This window comes from Somniosus microcephalus, chromosome 1, assembly GCF_052327205.1.
Source record: "Somniosus microcephalus isolate GS21.2 chromosome 1, FLI_Smic_1.0, whole genome shotgun sequence".
Taxonomy (NCBI): Eukaryota; Metazoa; Chordata; class Chondrichthyes; order Squaliformes; family Somniosidae; genus Somniosus; species Somniosus microcephalus.
This window is the reverse complement of record NC_140987.1, coordinates 103,115,683-103,132,428: the sequence shown is the minus strand read 5'-3', so window position 1 is coordinate 103,132,428 and position 16,746 is coordinate 103,115,683. Positions and strand designations below refer to the sequence as shown.

General features: G+C 45.6%; 1 protein-coding gene across 1 annotated transcript in view; it reads right to left on the bottom strand.

The window, feature by feature from the left end:
• slc27a6 (solute carrier family 27 member 6) overlaps positions 1–16,746 on the bottom strand; it is a 119,437-nt gene that overhangs the window by 89,498 nt on the left and 13,193 nt on the right. Inside the window, exons 2-3 of the mRNA XM_085984431.1 lie at positions 11,115–11,324; positions 3,467–3,625 (exon numbers count right to left, since the gene is read on the bottom strand). Of these exons, the coding sequence (XP_085840557.1) occupies positions 3,467–3,625; positions 11,115–11,324 (369 nt within the window). The remainder of the gene's footprint in view (positions 1–3,466; positions 3,626–11,114; positions 11,325–16,746) is intronic.

The window sequence follows — 16,746 nt, the reverse complement described above, 5'->3', positions numbered from 1 at the left end:
CACAGATGTTCACTTTCCAAACTCAGAAGCTATTGCTTACTCCATTTGGAAGACAGATTGAGCTTTATGCAGGTTGCAAGTGTTTGTAGCAAACGCTCTATCCAGTGCCACCTCATTGGAACAACCTCGCTCACCAATGACAGACTGCTTCTGTCATCTCAACTTCACCTGCCATTTATTCCATCAGCATTGGTGCCCTTGAAACTATCTCACCTTGGTCCTCAGAATCCCACCACCATCAGCCCCAACACCAGCAGCACCAACAACAGCACCAACCTTCTCCATAATCAACTGATGCTGCACAGGACACGGCATCAGCACCCGATCATATTGCTGTCCAGGAGGCCGGGGATGGCCTCACCATGGCCAGGTTTACTACACTTGACACTGTACACCCTGGCTGTCACATGATGCACCAGGTTGGCACCACCCCACACCAACACCGTAAAGCATCCCTACAATGCCCAAGTCATTCCTTTTACACTCATCACCATTGCGGGGAGTGCCATTCTGTCTCAGCATTCACTGTAACTCACTAAGCCACTTCCAAAGGTGCACACAAATCTGTCCAAGAATGCAAAGTGTTGAAAATAAAGGTTTCAATGTTTGACACCACATTAACAGACGCTTTACATGAACATTGCATAAAACACCCAAGTTGTTAGTTGGTATAATTGCACTAGGATGAGGGCGAGTGTGAGGGGGTGGCTAGTGAGATGGGGAAGTGATAATGTAGATAGAGAGGGATGGGTGGGGGTACAAGGTAAGTTGGTGAGAGTATGGATGTGTAGGAGTAAGGTAGGGAAGGCAGAGTGATGGGAATGTGATGAGTGGTACAGCAGGATGAGGTTGAGTGTGGCTTTGTACTAACATTTCGTGATCTACTGAGATCATTGAAACGTTTGCATCACTGCAGCCTGGTCCTCCTGACAACATCCCTGCTTGTGCAACCAGGCTGCGTTGATCTCCTGGTGAGGTCTCTTCTGCCTATTGGAAGGGCAGAGAACCTCCCTGCGTGATGTGACTCCCTCTATAAGCATATGGAGGGAGTCATAGAAGAGCACCTCTGTGCAGTGCTTGTCAGTGTTTGCAGCACCTCAATGCGGTAGAACACTGACAGCACAAATGTCAAAATCAATTTGGACATGGTCCCTTTAAGGAAACCGGCTGATGACGTCATCAAATGACGTCATCAGACCCGCTTCCTTCAATTGGCTGGTAAACACGCTGGCGAGCTTAACAAGCCCAATCAGGGAAAATCATTTTAGACAGCGGACTGGAGCCAGCAGCGAGGCTGGGACCCATCACCCACGTCATCCGCCACGGACCCGCCGATGTTGGTAAAATCCAGCCCAGACAATCCAAAATGTTAACCAGTCTCTTAATTCCAGCAGGACTAGACAGACTAGATGCAGGAAGGATGTTCCCGATGGCAGGGGAGTCCAGGACCAGGGGTCACAGTCTAAGGATAAGGGGTAAGCCATTTAGGACTGAGATGAGGAGGAATTTCTTCTCCCAGAGAGCGGTAAACCTGTGGAATTCTCTACCACATAAGGCAGTTGAGGCCAACTTATTAAATATATTCAAGAAGGAGTTAGATATATTTCTTAAGGCTAAAGGGATCAAGGGATATGGGGAGAAAGCAGGGACAGGGTACTGAATTTGGATGATCAGCTATGATCTTATTAAATGGCAGAACAGGCTCGAGGGGCCGAATGGCCTACTCCTGCTCCTATCTTCTATGTTTCTCTTCTCTTTTCAGATGTTCAAGGATTTGCTTCTTATTTACAGTATTTCTGGTTGTATTTCAGATCATAATTTACTTATTCTTTCTTTCACCTCACTAACTTTCTCCTCTTCCCTCTTCTCCTGAAAGTGTTCAATCCTTGTTGGCATATGGTTCAATGGCCTCTAGTACCTTGCCCTTGTAATCATTATTCAATGATTACTCAGGAGGGTTCACAGTTTCTGTCTCTGCTGAAATGGAGAGACCAGGAGGGTCTAATATTTTATCTCTGATCTATGTTGAATTAATTGATCTCAGTCAGAGTAACGCTGAAGGTTCTAAATTGGTTTCACTGCCAACAAGCTATAGAGGGGAATAAAAGAAAAATCAACTAATGCTTCCCATTCTCAATTGCTATCCACTGATGCTGGGTAAGGATACAACCTCCATGCCCAGAATTACCTTAGCTGCCAGTGAGGCAGGCAGCCCAAAATTGGAATGCTGGCAATCAGCGAGCTGCCTTTGGATGCACAACTACCTTTTAGAAGTTAGGACCTAAAACTCCTGGGAGAGTGACAATATTTGCAAGGGGTCCCACAGAAACAAAGATTTGAAAATCCTTGACTTACAGCATCCCACTTACTTGCTTTGTCCCCATACTCCAATAGTGCTATGGGGGGGAAAAATTCAGTTGGTTGTGCCTCCCGTTAGCGCCTTAAGAGGGCGCTAATGGGATGCAACGCAACTAGCACCCGGGCACGGCACTGCCCACGCCTCCCGCAAAATTCAGCGGGAGGTTAGTGGTGGCGCTAACCGGTAGCGCCCTGTGGCACTGGCGATAATATCATTGGTGTGCGCAGCGCCCCGGCCACGATCTTCGGGAGCGCCCCCTGACTTACCGCCGGACGCTATGTCCGACGGGGTCAGGGGGGGCGTACCTGCGGCCAGGGAGGTGCAATTTAAAGGCGAGGTGCGGGGCGGCCATTTTTGTTGCTGGCCGCCTGCCAGCACCTGCCTGCGCTCCCGTCCCAGACCTCCTGAAACACCCCCCCCCCCCCGCGAAGTGCTGGCTGCGCTCCAAGAGCCCGGCACTTCTCTTGAGTGCTGGGCTCTTTTGCCTGCACTCCCGATCCCCGGGGGCCCAGCTGGGCCCCAGGCCGTGCTGCACAAGGCCCCTCCCCTTTAAGAAGGGGAGGTCGGCATGCAATATCGCGGCGCGACGTGCCGCAGCGTGTGGCGCTGCGGCACTTAACGCCGCAATATTGACTCACAGCGCCCCAAGATGCGGGGCGCTTCCAGTAGCACCCCGCTTCCCTCTTGGGGCACAACCACTCAATTTCCGGCGCGGGGACGTTAATTTTTCCGGGGCGCTACTTTTAGCGCCCCGGCGAAGTTAGCGCCCCAATTGGGGCGCTACTCAATTTTTAGCCCTGGGTCTTTAACATTTATCTGAACCATTAGAATAAGTAGGCAGTGTCTTGGTTTAACACCTCCTCCAAAAGAGAGTGCCACCTATAATTCAGTTCTGTATTGGAATGTCAACCAAGATTATGAGCATATACTCTGGTTTAGGACTAGACCGTAAAGCCTATGACCCAGAGGCTAATGTTATCAACTGCGCCAAATAAACATGAGTAAAGATCAGCAGTTTTACAGTAGTGAAGGAACGGCTTTATGACAGTACTTCTCCTTTATTAAAGCAGTAGTTTAGCATTTGACATACTTAAGAAACAAGCATACCTATCTCGATGCAGCCACAGATGCCTAAGAGTGAGGCTGCGCCATGATATAGAGGAAGTGAAACATAGATGACATCATCCTTGGTGACTCCAAATATCCAAAAGCCAGCACTAGCCCTCAAGGACTGTAGCTGTGTGATTACAGCAGCCTTTGGTAACCCTGAAAATTTTCAAAATTACATTATGTTAAAAGAACATTCAACTTTACATGAATGAAAAAGTAAAGAATTAACAAATTGAAGTACTGTATTAGAATATTACATTAACCCAGAGGGAAATTTCTCCTCCATACTCCTAAAATGAAGGCAACATTTACACAAATAACACACTTTCCTTCTTAAATACAAAGTATTCCCTATTTTTAACAGGGATGGCCTTAATATCCACTTTTTTCCTTTTTTCATATACTCATATTTAGTTATCGTCATACCAACTTTAAAAAAAAACAAATTATTTATTCATTCACGGGATGTGGGCGTCGCTACCAAGGCCAGCATTTACTGTCCATCCCTAACTGCCCTCGAGAAGGTGGTGGTGAACTGTCTTCTTGAACTGCTGTAGTCCCTGTGGTGAAGGTACTCGTAGTCCCTGTGGTGAAGGTACTCCCACAGTGATGTTAGGTAGGGAGTGCCAAGATTTTAACCCAGCGACGATGAAGGAACGGCAATATATTTCCAAGTGACTTGGAGGGGAACTTGGAGGTGGTGGTGTTCCCATGCACCTGCTGCCCTTGTCCTTCTAGGTGGTAGAGGTCACGAGTTTGGGAGGTGCTGTCAAAGAAGCCTTGGCAAGTTGCTGCAGTGCATCTTGTAGATGGTACATGCTGCAGCCATGGTACACCGGTGGTGGAGGGAGTGAATGTTTAAGGCGGTGGATGGAGTGCCAATCAAGCGGGCTGCTTTGTCCTGGATGGTGTCGAGCTTCTTGAGTGTTTTTGGAGCTGCACTCATCCAGGCAAGCAGAGAGTGTTCCATCACACTCATGACTGTGTCAGGAGGTGAGTCACTCACCGCAAAATACCCAGCCTCTGACCTGCTCTTGTAGCAATAGTATTTATGTGGCTGGTCCAGTTTAAGTTTCTCGTCAATGGTGACCCCCCAAGATATTGTTGGTGGGGGAATTCGATGATGGTAATGTCATTGAATGTCAAGGGGAGGTGGTTGGACTTTCGCTTGTTGGAGACACACATTGCCTGGCACTTGTGTGGCGTGAATGTTACTTGCCACTTACCAGCCCAAGCCTGAATGTTGTCCTGGTCTTGCTGCATGCGGGTACGGACTGCTTCATTATCTGAGGAATTGTAAATGGAACTGAACACTGTGCGATCATCAGCGAACATCCCCACTTCTGACGTTATGATGGTGGGAAGGTCAATGATGAAGCAACTAAAGTTGGTTGGGCTTAGGAACTCCTGCAACAATGTCGTGGGGCTGAGATGATTGGCCTCCAACAACCAGTCATCTTCCTTTGTGGTAGGTATGACTCCAGTCAAAATTATGTAGGACATTGAGCACCTTATGATGAATTGGCCGTAGCTAATCTACATCTGTAATGTGCAATATGATAGCTTACATAGTGGTATGGTACAAAGCTACAGGGTCTCAGGTTCAATCCCTGATCGGTACTGTTGAATTCAACAGGGGCAGCTGTGGACCACTGCTCAGGCCTCAGTACCTATACTGGATGACATCAGGTAAGGGTACAATCAGGTTCACCTGCAATGCCTCCCAAAGTTGAACAACTTGCCAACACTCAGTGTTGAGGCTCACACATGAAGAATAGTCATGTTTTCCAAAGTATTGCATGATTACCTGGATATATTTCTTAAGGCTAAAGGGATCAAGGGGTACGGGGAGAAAGCAGGGACCAGGTACTGAGTTTGGATGATCAGCCATGATCGCATTGAATGGCGGAGCAGGCTCGAGGGGCCGAATGGCCGACTCCTGCTCCTATCTTCGAGGTTTCGATGTTACCTGTGGAATTGTACCTCAGCATGAATCGCCCCCTTTAGAAAAGGTTAGAAAGTAAAACCCACAGTAGTGCAGATGCAACTAAACAAAATATGCAGCACATAAAGTAATAGCTTACAAACATTTAAGAACTAAGAGGGATTACATATTTGTAGAAGCTTGTAATTACAATAATTATAAGTACGACGTTATTTCAGAGTGGCTAATTATATTAACAAACCATATAATTGGTAAATGCTGTGGTTAATGAGCATGTTAAAGAACACTGTATCCGCATAAAATCACAGAAATTAAAGCACAGAAGGATTTCATTTCAACTCATCTGCCTGCACCAGTTCTACATTGGAGCTACATATTCTCCCATTTCCCTGTTCTTTCCTTGTACTGTTTTAATAATTTTTTCAGCATTTATCTAATTCTCTCTTAAACACCTGTGACTGAATCAGCTTTAACTGCCACTTGTGGTAATGTATTCCATATTCTAATCACCCTTTGCATGTAAATGTCTCCCTTTTCGCTTCTAGTATTTTTCCCCTTTGGTGCCAATTCTGCAGGTTATGACCAGTGGAAATAACTATTTACCCTCTCAAACACTTCCATAATTTTGAACAAAGCTATTGGATATCCCCTTAAACTTCTCAACTTCACTAAATCTCCTCATCTTGTGCTGTGTTCCGGTGTGCACACCCATTGCATTTCATTCGTCGCATCGTGGCACAGACGCTGTCAATAAACTTCACCATGACCTTTAAACATAATCCCTTAAGATTACGATCTCTCACCCTTTGCCTTTTATAAAAAGAAAAAGAACCAGCTTTTTTCTTGGCTGGTTAGCAAAAACAATTCCGTGATGGCTTTTGGGTATTACTAAAATAAAAATGAATTTCTTCCTGTCACTTTATACTCACCATTACCTCGAAACCAAAAGCAGTTTCAAAATGAAAACTGAGAAATAGGACTTTTCTAGTGAACATTCCCTACTGGCACACACTTCTCAATTTCTATCTAACTGGGTAATGAAAGTTATACATTTAGACATCAGATTAATGGAGTGTGTAATAATTACAAAGTAGTTACAGCACAGAAACAGGCCATTCAGCCAAACAGGTCCGTGCCGGTGTTTATGCTCCACATGAGCCTCCTCCCACTCTACTTTATCTAACCCAATCAACATATCCTTCTATTCCTTTCTCCCTCATGTGCTTATCTAGCTTCCCCCTGAATGCATCTATGCTATTCGCCTCAACTACTCCCTGTGGTGCGAGTTCCACATTCTAACCACTCCCTGTGTGAAGAAGTTTATCCTGAATTCCCTATTGGATCTATTAGTAACTATCTTATATTTATGGACCCTAGTTCTGGTCTCACCCGCAAGTGGAAACATCTTCTCTTCATCTACTCTATCAAACCCTTTCATAATCTTAAATACCTCTATCAGGTCACCCCTCAGTCTTCTCTGTTCTAAAGAAAAGAGCTCCAGCCTGTTCAAACCTCTCAGTTCTGGTATAATATAGAAAATCCCTTTTGCACCTTCTCCAGTGCCTCTACATCCTTTTTATAATATGGGGACCAGAACTGTTCACAGTACTCCAAGTGTGGTCTAGTGATAATGATGCATCGTTGTCAGGTCTAGGTAGAACAGCTGGGCAAGGATGCAAAGGGGCCAGATCTTAACTCACTGCATTAAAAAAATCTCCTCATCTGGAATGCATTGCCTGAAAGTGTGATGAAAGAAGATATAATAGAAACTTTAAAAAGGGAATTGGATCTCTACTTATAAAGGAAAGATTTGCAGGGCTATGGGAAAAGATTAGGGAAGTGGGACTAATTAGATAACTCGTTCAGAGAGCCGGCACAGGCGTGATGGGCCAAATGGCCTCCTGCTGTGCTGCACGATTCTATCTCCCCTCTGGTTCTTTTGTGAGTTATCTTAAATCTGTGTTCTCTGGTTACCGACCCTCCTCCACTGAAAACAGTTTCTCCTTATTTACTCCATCACACCCTCCCCATAATTTTAACACCTCTATTAAATCTCCTCTTAATCTTCTCTACTCTAAAGAAAACAATCTCAGTGTCTCTAGTCTCTCTGCATAACTTAAGTCCCTCAACCTTGGTATCATTCTAGTAAATATCCTCTGTACCATCGCCAAGGTCTTGACATCCTTCCTAAAATGTGGTGCCCAGAATACTTAAGCTGAGGCCTAACCAGTGTTTTATAAAGGTTTAGCATAACTTCCTTGCTTTTGTACTCTATGCCTCTTTATAAAACCAAGGATCCCGTATCAACTTGTCCCACCACCTCTGGACCTTTAAGATTGTACCATTTATTTTACATTGTCTTTCCTCATACGTTCTCCTATGAAGATAATAGATTGTGAATGATGACATAATGGAATCACCATATAAATATGCTGCTGCCACATAGCATGGTATGAACAGCAGCAGGCAAAAAAGGCTGGATTTTACCAACCTCGGCAGGTCCGTGGCAGGCAACGTCGGTGGCAGGACCCAGCCTTGCTGCCGGCTTCAGCCCGCTGTCTAAAAAAATGATTTTCCCCTGATTGGGCTTGTTAAGCCCGCCCAGCATGTTTGCCGGCCAACTGAAGGAAGGGGGTCTGATGACGTCATTTGATGACACGTCATCAGCCAGTTTCCTTAAAGGGACCATGCGCAAATTGATTTTGACATTTGTGCTGTCAGTGTGCTACAGCATTGAGGTGCTGCAAACACGGACAAGCACTGCACAGAGCTGCAGGGCTGCACCCTGGCTCTCCCATGACTCTTTCCATATGCTTACGGAGAGAGTCTCAGCATGCAGGGAGGTTCTCTTCCCTTCCAATGGGCGGAAGAGACCTCCCCAGGAGATCAATGCAACCTGGTTGCACATTGCACAGGAGGACACAAGCAGGGATGTCGTCAGGAGGACCAGGTTGCAGTGGCGCAAACCTTTCAATGATCTCAGTAGATCAGGAAACATTGGTACAAAACCACACTCAACCTCATCTTGTTGCGCCTCTCATCACATCCCCAGCACTCTGTCTTCCCTACCCTAATCCTGCACATCCTTACTCACACCAACTTACCTTGCACCTCCACCCATCCCTCTATCTACATCATCACTTCCCCATCTCACTAGCCACCCCTCACACTCACCCTCATCCTAATCCAATCATACCAACTAACAACACACAAGGGTAGGCACTTGGGTGTTTTATGCAGTGTTCATGTAAAGTTTCTGTTAATGTGGTGTCAAACATTGAAACCTTTATTTTCAACACTTTGCGTTCTTGGACAGATTTGTGTGCACCTTTGGAAATGGCTTAGTGGGTTGCAGTGAATGGTGAGACATAACGGTACCCCCGCAATGGTGATGAGTGTGAAAGGAATGTCTTGGGCATTGTAGGGATGCTTTATGGTGTTGGTGTGGGGTGGTGCCAACCTGGCACATCACGTGGCAGCCAGGGTGCACAGCGTCAAATGAAGTAAATCTGGCTATGGTGAGGCCATCCCTGGCGTCCTGGGCAGCAATGTGCTCGGGTGCTGATGCCCTGTGTCCTGTGCAGCATCAGTTGATTGAGGAGAAGGTTAGTGTTGTTGTTGGTGCTGCTGGTGTGCCCGGTGCTGCTGGTGTTGGGGCTGATCGTGATGGGATTCTGAGGACCAAGGTGAGCTAGTTTCAAGGGCACCAATGCTGATGGAATAGATGGCAGGTGAAATAGAGATGACAGAAGCGATCTGTCAATGGTGGGAGAGATAATGAGGTCAGACTGGATGGAGACTTGTGTAAAGACTTGCAGCATCCTGAATCTGTAGTGGAAATGCTGTTTAGAGAAGCTGGTGGCTAAGGGAAGATATCTGATTCAGCTGGGAGCTTTTACTTGACATTTGAAGCCGTCAACTCATCACCTAAAAGAATGGCAAGTCACCTCCCGCCTCAGCTTCACTGATGAGGTCTAGGCACAGCAGGAAACCGGTGGGCAACCTGTCAAATTCAAAAAGTTGGGGAAAAGAGCATTGATAAGTGGCTGTAAGTAAGCCACTAATGATTTCAATTGTCTCCCCCACCGCCGTGTGTTGGGTCTGCTCAGTGCTGGCAAACCCAACATCTGGGAAAGGCGCGTGGTGGCGGATTGACAGCAGGGTCCTGACCCGCTGTCAAAACAAAACATTTTCCCACCTGACCCGCCACCTATCGCACCCACTGACCCCCTGCAAAATTCTGCCCAAAGAGACAGTGGGAGAATGAAAAACACAGGTCTTCCTTGCTGCTGGGGGTAAAAACCCAGCAGATTTACGTTGATGTGGCTGCCGGGTGCTGGAGATCTACACTACAGGACCCAGCAGCCAAAGAACAATATAAAAGCGCATTTAATAAAAATAAAAATGCTAACCCATCAGGCAACTTTTGTTTTCCTTGTGACATCAATGGTACCCTGTGTGCACATAACAACAAGTCTAACAAGAGCAAATTCCATTTATGGTTGGATTTCCACCTCCCATCTCCCCCAGAGAATATCTATGACTCCAAATTCCTAATAAGAACAAACGTTTCATTCATAGGCATGTATTCAGCTGCAATACATCCCAATGGCCTTGCATTGCTTTGTCCTGTAGTCTTCCCCTTTAACCACCCATTGTCAGAATATAAATGTTGCAGAATGCATATTAACTCAACTGCAGCAAGGACTATGGGGTTTTCCTAATGCGGACTAGATCATTTGTGTGGTATTGATAATGAAAAATGCAATTACAAGATGATTTATTGGGTTTTATATGTTATTCTTAGCTAGAATGTCTTTAGTGAAATAACAGCACTATCAGTGCGCAGGAAATGGAAAGAACATGAAGTAGCTAAGCCAAAATAGATTACTATACTTTTAAATGCTGCATTATACATGTATTTTAATGGATGCAAGTTATATAATTGTGTTGTATACAAACTTATCTCCTAATCTGACAATTTTTTTGGCTGATTACGCTCCTGTGTAGCATCTTACTACATTCAAGGTACTATATAAATGCAAGTTCTTGTTGTTGTAATTTGATTCAAAGAATACTTGCACCCTGCAGGGATTCATCTTTTTCTTAAGACTGCACAATTGGAATATTGATTTGACCCGGTCATTATTGACCAGTATTGCTCCCAGTCCACAAGTTTAATATTCTTGTTGTCATCTTCAAATCCCGCCACAGCCTTGGCCAACTAATCTCGGCAAACTCTTCCAGGCTTATCCCCTCCTGACCCCTTTTGTGCAACTCCCTCCCCCCCTCAACCACCCACCCTCACCCTTCACCCACCCCCACCCCCCATTAATGGCAGAACCTTCAGCCACCTTTGCCCATCTCTCTGGAATTCCCCCTCCTTACACCCCTCCACCTCTCCTCTTCTTTTCCCCAGGATTAAGAAGCTTCTCAAAACCCATCTTTTTGACCAAGCAATCTGTCACCCTTCCTAATTTCTCACTCCACGGCTTAGTGTCTGTTCCCTTATCTGTTTCTACTGATTTTTCTTTTCCCTTTAAAACACCTTGGGGCATTTTTTATGCCAAAGGTGCTCTATAGATGCAAGTCATTGCTGCTGCAATGCAGGAAGAAGATACAGCATTTCTCATTCCTCAAATAAAGCTGTCCTCTACAGAACAAATTAAAGAATAAAGACAAAACCAGAATCCTAAATACCTGTTGTCCCTGAAGTGAATATATACAGAAAGGTGGACTTCAAGTGGATTGTAGATTGCCACGATGCTGGCACCCGGCTGTCTGGTGCATCCTCTACTTTATCTGCTAGGGTAGTCACCCCATGGAGAGTGCAACTTTTCCCCATAACCCAGACAGATATATTATTCTCCTTGATACTGGTAAGAATGTCCTCCACAACATCAACTAGATCTGCAGGTTATGAAGAAAAAAAAATCAACACATTTTTATAGACATGCAAATCAGACATTGTAAGCAATCTCTAAAGAACATTATTTACTTCCAAAATAATAATTGTGTATAGGTTATATAGACACTCCCTGTAGGCAGGAAATTTAGAATTGTAGATCAAAGAGGGGAGCTTCGCGATTTCCCAAGAATTGATTTGCTGTCCCATTGCAAACCCGTCAATTTGCTAACAGTGAGGATAAAAAGTGTGCAGATTTGCTTAGACGACACACACCTGACTACGCCCCTGACAGCACCCCACCCCACCCACAAACGCATTTATTTAACATTTTGTGATCACAGTTAAGAATGTCAATGTTAAAGAAATGGAACATTTCTATTTTTTCACCCAATTATAGTATTAGGAATCCCACAGAATAACAAACTACATGAAAAAGAAATATTCCCCAGCCTATCCAATAATGTGCCTAAATTCCAACATAGAAGAGCACCTTCTACTGCATTATTACATTTATACTTTCTGTAATGTATATACCTTTAAGGGGGGAACTACTTTTTACAGCTCATGTATACTGTAGTACCGGCAGTGACCACACCTGTATATAGCACTGAGTAGTAATCTGTACAGTTCAGTTCCAGAGTGAGCCACGTTGAGTAAACACCTGTTGTACCGTTCTCCTGCAGTCTTGTGTCTTACTACTAACGGACACAACATTGGCGACGAGGCAAATTCGATCCTACCTGCAACTCTGCATCACCTCCCAGGGATTCGTTCCTGGAGACCAATAGATTGGAGGTCAAGGCCAGAGACACAGGCGTTGACCACGGGCAACCGCCCAGTCATCCAGCAGAGACTCGAGAATTGCGGGGGAGGCTGTTGAGAGCCAGGCTTGGTTTTCCAGTCACGGTGGTCCAGCGAAACAGGTTGGCAACAGGTAGTGCGCAGACCCTTCCTGGACAGCGGCGGGCTAGAGCCCGACCGAGCGGCACAGCAAAGGGCCGAGCAGCGTCGACGGGAGAGAGAGAGGGCAGAGCGCACAGGGCGCAGCCGGTGTTCGGGGGCCGAGCAGCGTCGAGGAGAGAGAGACACGCAGAAACCCGCGAGGCGCCGCCATTGCCACGAGGACCGCTGAGAGCGGCGTTGGCAGCAGCGCAGGAGAAGCGCGCGAAACCTACAGGGCGCCGCCATTGCCACGAGGACCGCCGAGAGCGGCGTTGGCAGCAGCGGGGGAGGAAGGTACGCGCGGGAGACGCCATTTTAAACCACACCCAAAATGCCGAAGAGTGGCAGTATCACTGCATTTGACAATGAAGTCGAAGATTGGACTACATATGGCGAACGAATAGAGGTATACTACAAGGCAAATGAGGTGTCAGATGACAAGAAAGCGCCGGTATTGTTAAAGTTAATGGGTGCAAAGACGTATGGCTTATTACAAAATCTAGTAACCCCAGCGAAGCCAGTGGAAGAGAGTTTTGGAGACATAGTGACGATACTACAGGAACATTTAAACCCCACACCGCTGCTGATAGCAGAAAGATTCAAGTTTCACAAACGGAACCAGCATAAGGATGAAAGCAATGCTGAGTATTTAACAGAACTGTGCAAACTATCGAAACACTGCCAGTTTGGAATGGGACTGGCAGATACCTTAAGGGACAAGTTTGTGTGTGGGCTTCAAAGTGAAGGAACCCAGAAACGGCTTTTATCTGAAAAGGACCTTACGCTGGACAAGGCTTTCAGCATTGCGGTATCATATGAAGCAGCAGCACGGGGCACTGCAGAGATACAACAGAGACCGCAAGAAAATGGCACAAACGAAATGTCATACAGAACAGAGACGTGCTATCGCTGCGGCAGAACAACACACGACCAGAATGATTGCTGGTTCAAAGACAAAGTGTGCAGACAGTGTGGAAAAGTAGGACACATAGCACGAGTCTGCAGGTCGGGAAAGAAAACCAGCAATAAGAAATCTCCAAAAGAAAAGTACAAGAAGGTACATAAGGTGACGGAGAATAGTTCAGACGAACAAAAAAGAGTGATACCGACTCCGAAAGCAGGGGTCTGAGTTGTCTGAAACTACATAATGTGATCAAAACGGAGGATCACCGAACCATTTGGGTCACTCTCAAATTGCTTTAAGGTTATGTTTTTCTTCTCCCCTTTTCAACTATAGTTGAAAACAACTCTGTCTCAGTGCTCGTGAGTTAAACAGAAGCTGGACAAGTCCAAACAGCTCACTACTCTGCTTGGGGCGGGGGGGGTGGTGTATGGGAGAAATGCACACACCCATACACACGTGTTCCAATCTTTATTTAGAATTGGCTTGATTGCACTTTGAATTCTTAATTTAAGGATACAGGCTGCGTATCGTCTACTTAAATGGATAGCGTAGTCATAACACTAGGTCTTGTGTTTTAGCCTCTAGAGCTCTCAGCTTGACATTGTGTAACTTGCATTGATATAGAATTATTACTGTTTTGCAAAATAGGTATAATGAGGGAAGAATGTCAAGTGATGACCTAAAACTGATAACTGTATTTCAGTTTGTAGGTAGAGTTCAGAGATTCCTCCTTTTTTAACCAATAGAGCGTGATAGTTTACTGACAGATTCTGAGCACAGATATAATAATTAACTTGTGTTTTGTAGTCAGTAAACCTTTTATCAATTGACCCAGATTTTTAAACACTTTTTAATAAATCCAATATGAAGTCTAGCTGTGAGAAATAGTAACTAACATCCATGTGGAACTGAAAAGCTGTTTCCTGTGGCCTGTGCTGCAAATTCCTGAGCATTATGAGTGGAATAGTTACGCTTCAGGACTATAAAATAGCTTGTGATTGAATATCTAGCAGTATTGCACGAAGTTTCAAAAAACAGTATCCTGTGTTGAGCAAAGGTTGAAATTTGAGTTAATTATTGTAAGTGTTCAGTTTCTTTGGATTTTAACAAGATTGGGTTAAGTATTCTGTTCTTGTGTAGCAACTTTATAAATGTGTTAAGGTATTCCTTTGGCAAATGCATTCATTACAGAGAGTGGTGAACCTGTGGAATTCTCTGCCACAGAGGGCAGTGGAGGCCAGTTCATTAAATATATTCAAGAAGGAGTTGGATATATTTCTTAAGGCTAAAGGGATCAAGGGATATGGGGAGAAAGCAGGGACCGGGTACTGAATTTGGATGATCAGCCATGATCTCATTGAATGGCGGAGCAGGCTCGAGGGGCCGAATGGCCTACTCCTGCTCCTATCTTCTATGTTTCTATGTACTCTCAAAATAGCAGGAGTCCAGGTAAAAATGGAATTGGACACAGGATCAGCCCTAACAGTCATAAACCGACGGGACTACGAGCGGCTATTCTCACACATACCCTTGAGAGACAAAAAAATTATTTTGAAGATGTACATGGGGCAAAAAGTCTACCCCAAAGGAAAAATAAGGGTGACCGTTATATATAACGGTAAGGAAACACCAAAACTAGACCTGTATGTATTGCAAGATGGAGGACCACCATTACTGGGACGTGAATGGATCCGGAAAATACAGCTGGATTGGCATTCCATACAAGCACTGACTGTGGCTGACAAAAAGGATGACGACGTCACACCTGGGCGACTGTCAAAGATCCTAACCGACGCGCAAGAAGTGTTCCAGCAAGGACTCGGAACACTAAAAGGCATGACAGCAACAATTAAAATCGAAGAAAACGCAAGCCCAAAATTTTTTAAGGCCCAACCGTCGAAGCAGAGCTGGAGAGTTTGGAACATTCAGGAGTACTGTCCAAGGTAGACTGGAGTGAGTGGGCTACACCCATCGTCCCTGTGATGAAAAAGTCGTTGAGCAGCACGCCTGGGGAACCAAGGAAGGTTCGCATCTGTGGGGACTTTAAGGTAACAGTGAACCCAGTCCTTCACACCGTGCAATATCCACTTCCGCGGATTGAAGATATTTTCGCCTCGCTATCTGGAGGGAAACGCTTCACTAAGATTGATCTGGCCCAGGCGTATCTGCAAATGGAGGTAGAAAAAACATCAAAAAAATACCTCACAATCAACACCCATAAAGGGCTCTACCAATACAACCGGCTGGTATTCGGGGTAGCATCAGCTCCAGCTATTTGGCAAAGGGCAATGGAACAAGTCCTGCAAGGGATCCCAGGGACCCAGTGTTATTTGGACGACATCCTGGTCACGGGCGAAAATGACAGTGATCACCTCGCCAACCTGGAGCAGGTGCTCACTAGATTGAAGGAATATGGGCTCCGAGCTAACCGCCCCAAATGCGAGTTTTTAAAAAAAGAGATCTCCTATTGTGGCCACGTTATCGATAAAGAGGGGTTACATAAGTCCCCAGAAAAGATTGAGGCAGTAGTCAAGGCTCCAGCACCGGAAAACGTGTCACAACGGAGGTCGTTCCTCGGGCTCGTAAACTACGACAATAAGTTCTTGCCAAATTTGTCTACAATACTACACCCACTGAACACCCTACTGCAAACTGGAGTGCCATGGAAGTGGAGTGACGAATGTAAACGAGCTTTCCAGAAGAGCAAAACACTAATCACATCGAAAGAGGTATTGGCCCATTTCAACCCAGCACTACCAATTCGGTTGGCGTGTGATGAGTCACCCTACGGCATTGGAGTGGTGCTGTCGCACAAATTCTCGGACGGCTCAGAGAGGCCAATAGCCTTTGCGTCATGATCACTAACCTCAGCCGAGCGTAACTACGCCCAGATTGACAGGGAGGCCCTCAGCCTAGTGTGGGGAGTGAAAAAGTTCAATCACTATCTGCACGGGCAGAAATTCACCTTGCTGACTGACCACCAGCCTCTTGTCTCCATTTTTAATCTGAAGAAGGGCGTTCCGGTGATGACTGCGCAATGACTACAAAGATGGTCACTCTTTCAAGGGGCGCACCACATGAGATTGAATATAAGGGCACGAAACAGCATGGAAATGCTGATGGGCTATCACGCCTGCCACTGCCTACTGTGGAGGAAGCACCAGTAGTGGATCCTGTCGAAATATTTCATTCGACTATAGTTGAATACCTACCGGTAACTAACGCTCGTATAGAAAAGGAGACCCGAAATGACCTGACACTGTCTCGGGTATATGATTTGACGGTGAAGGGATGGCCAGCACATGGCGACTCAACTGTTGCCAGCATTCTCGACAAGAAGAGAACAGCTGTCAGTGTGCCAGGTGTGGTAAACCACTTTTATCGTTCACTAATCGTTACACTATGGTTATCACTGTTTATATCGTTACACTATGGTTATCACTGTTTACACTGTTGTATCACTACACAAGGTTACCTCTTGCCACGCTGTTATACCTGGGCTGACCACAGCTGACTCCGCCCATGGCTCCGCCTGCTTGCCCAGGTATAAAGGTGGTCGACTGGCTGGTATTCCTCCT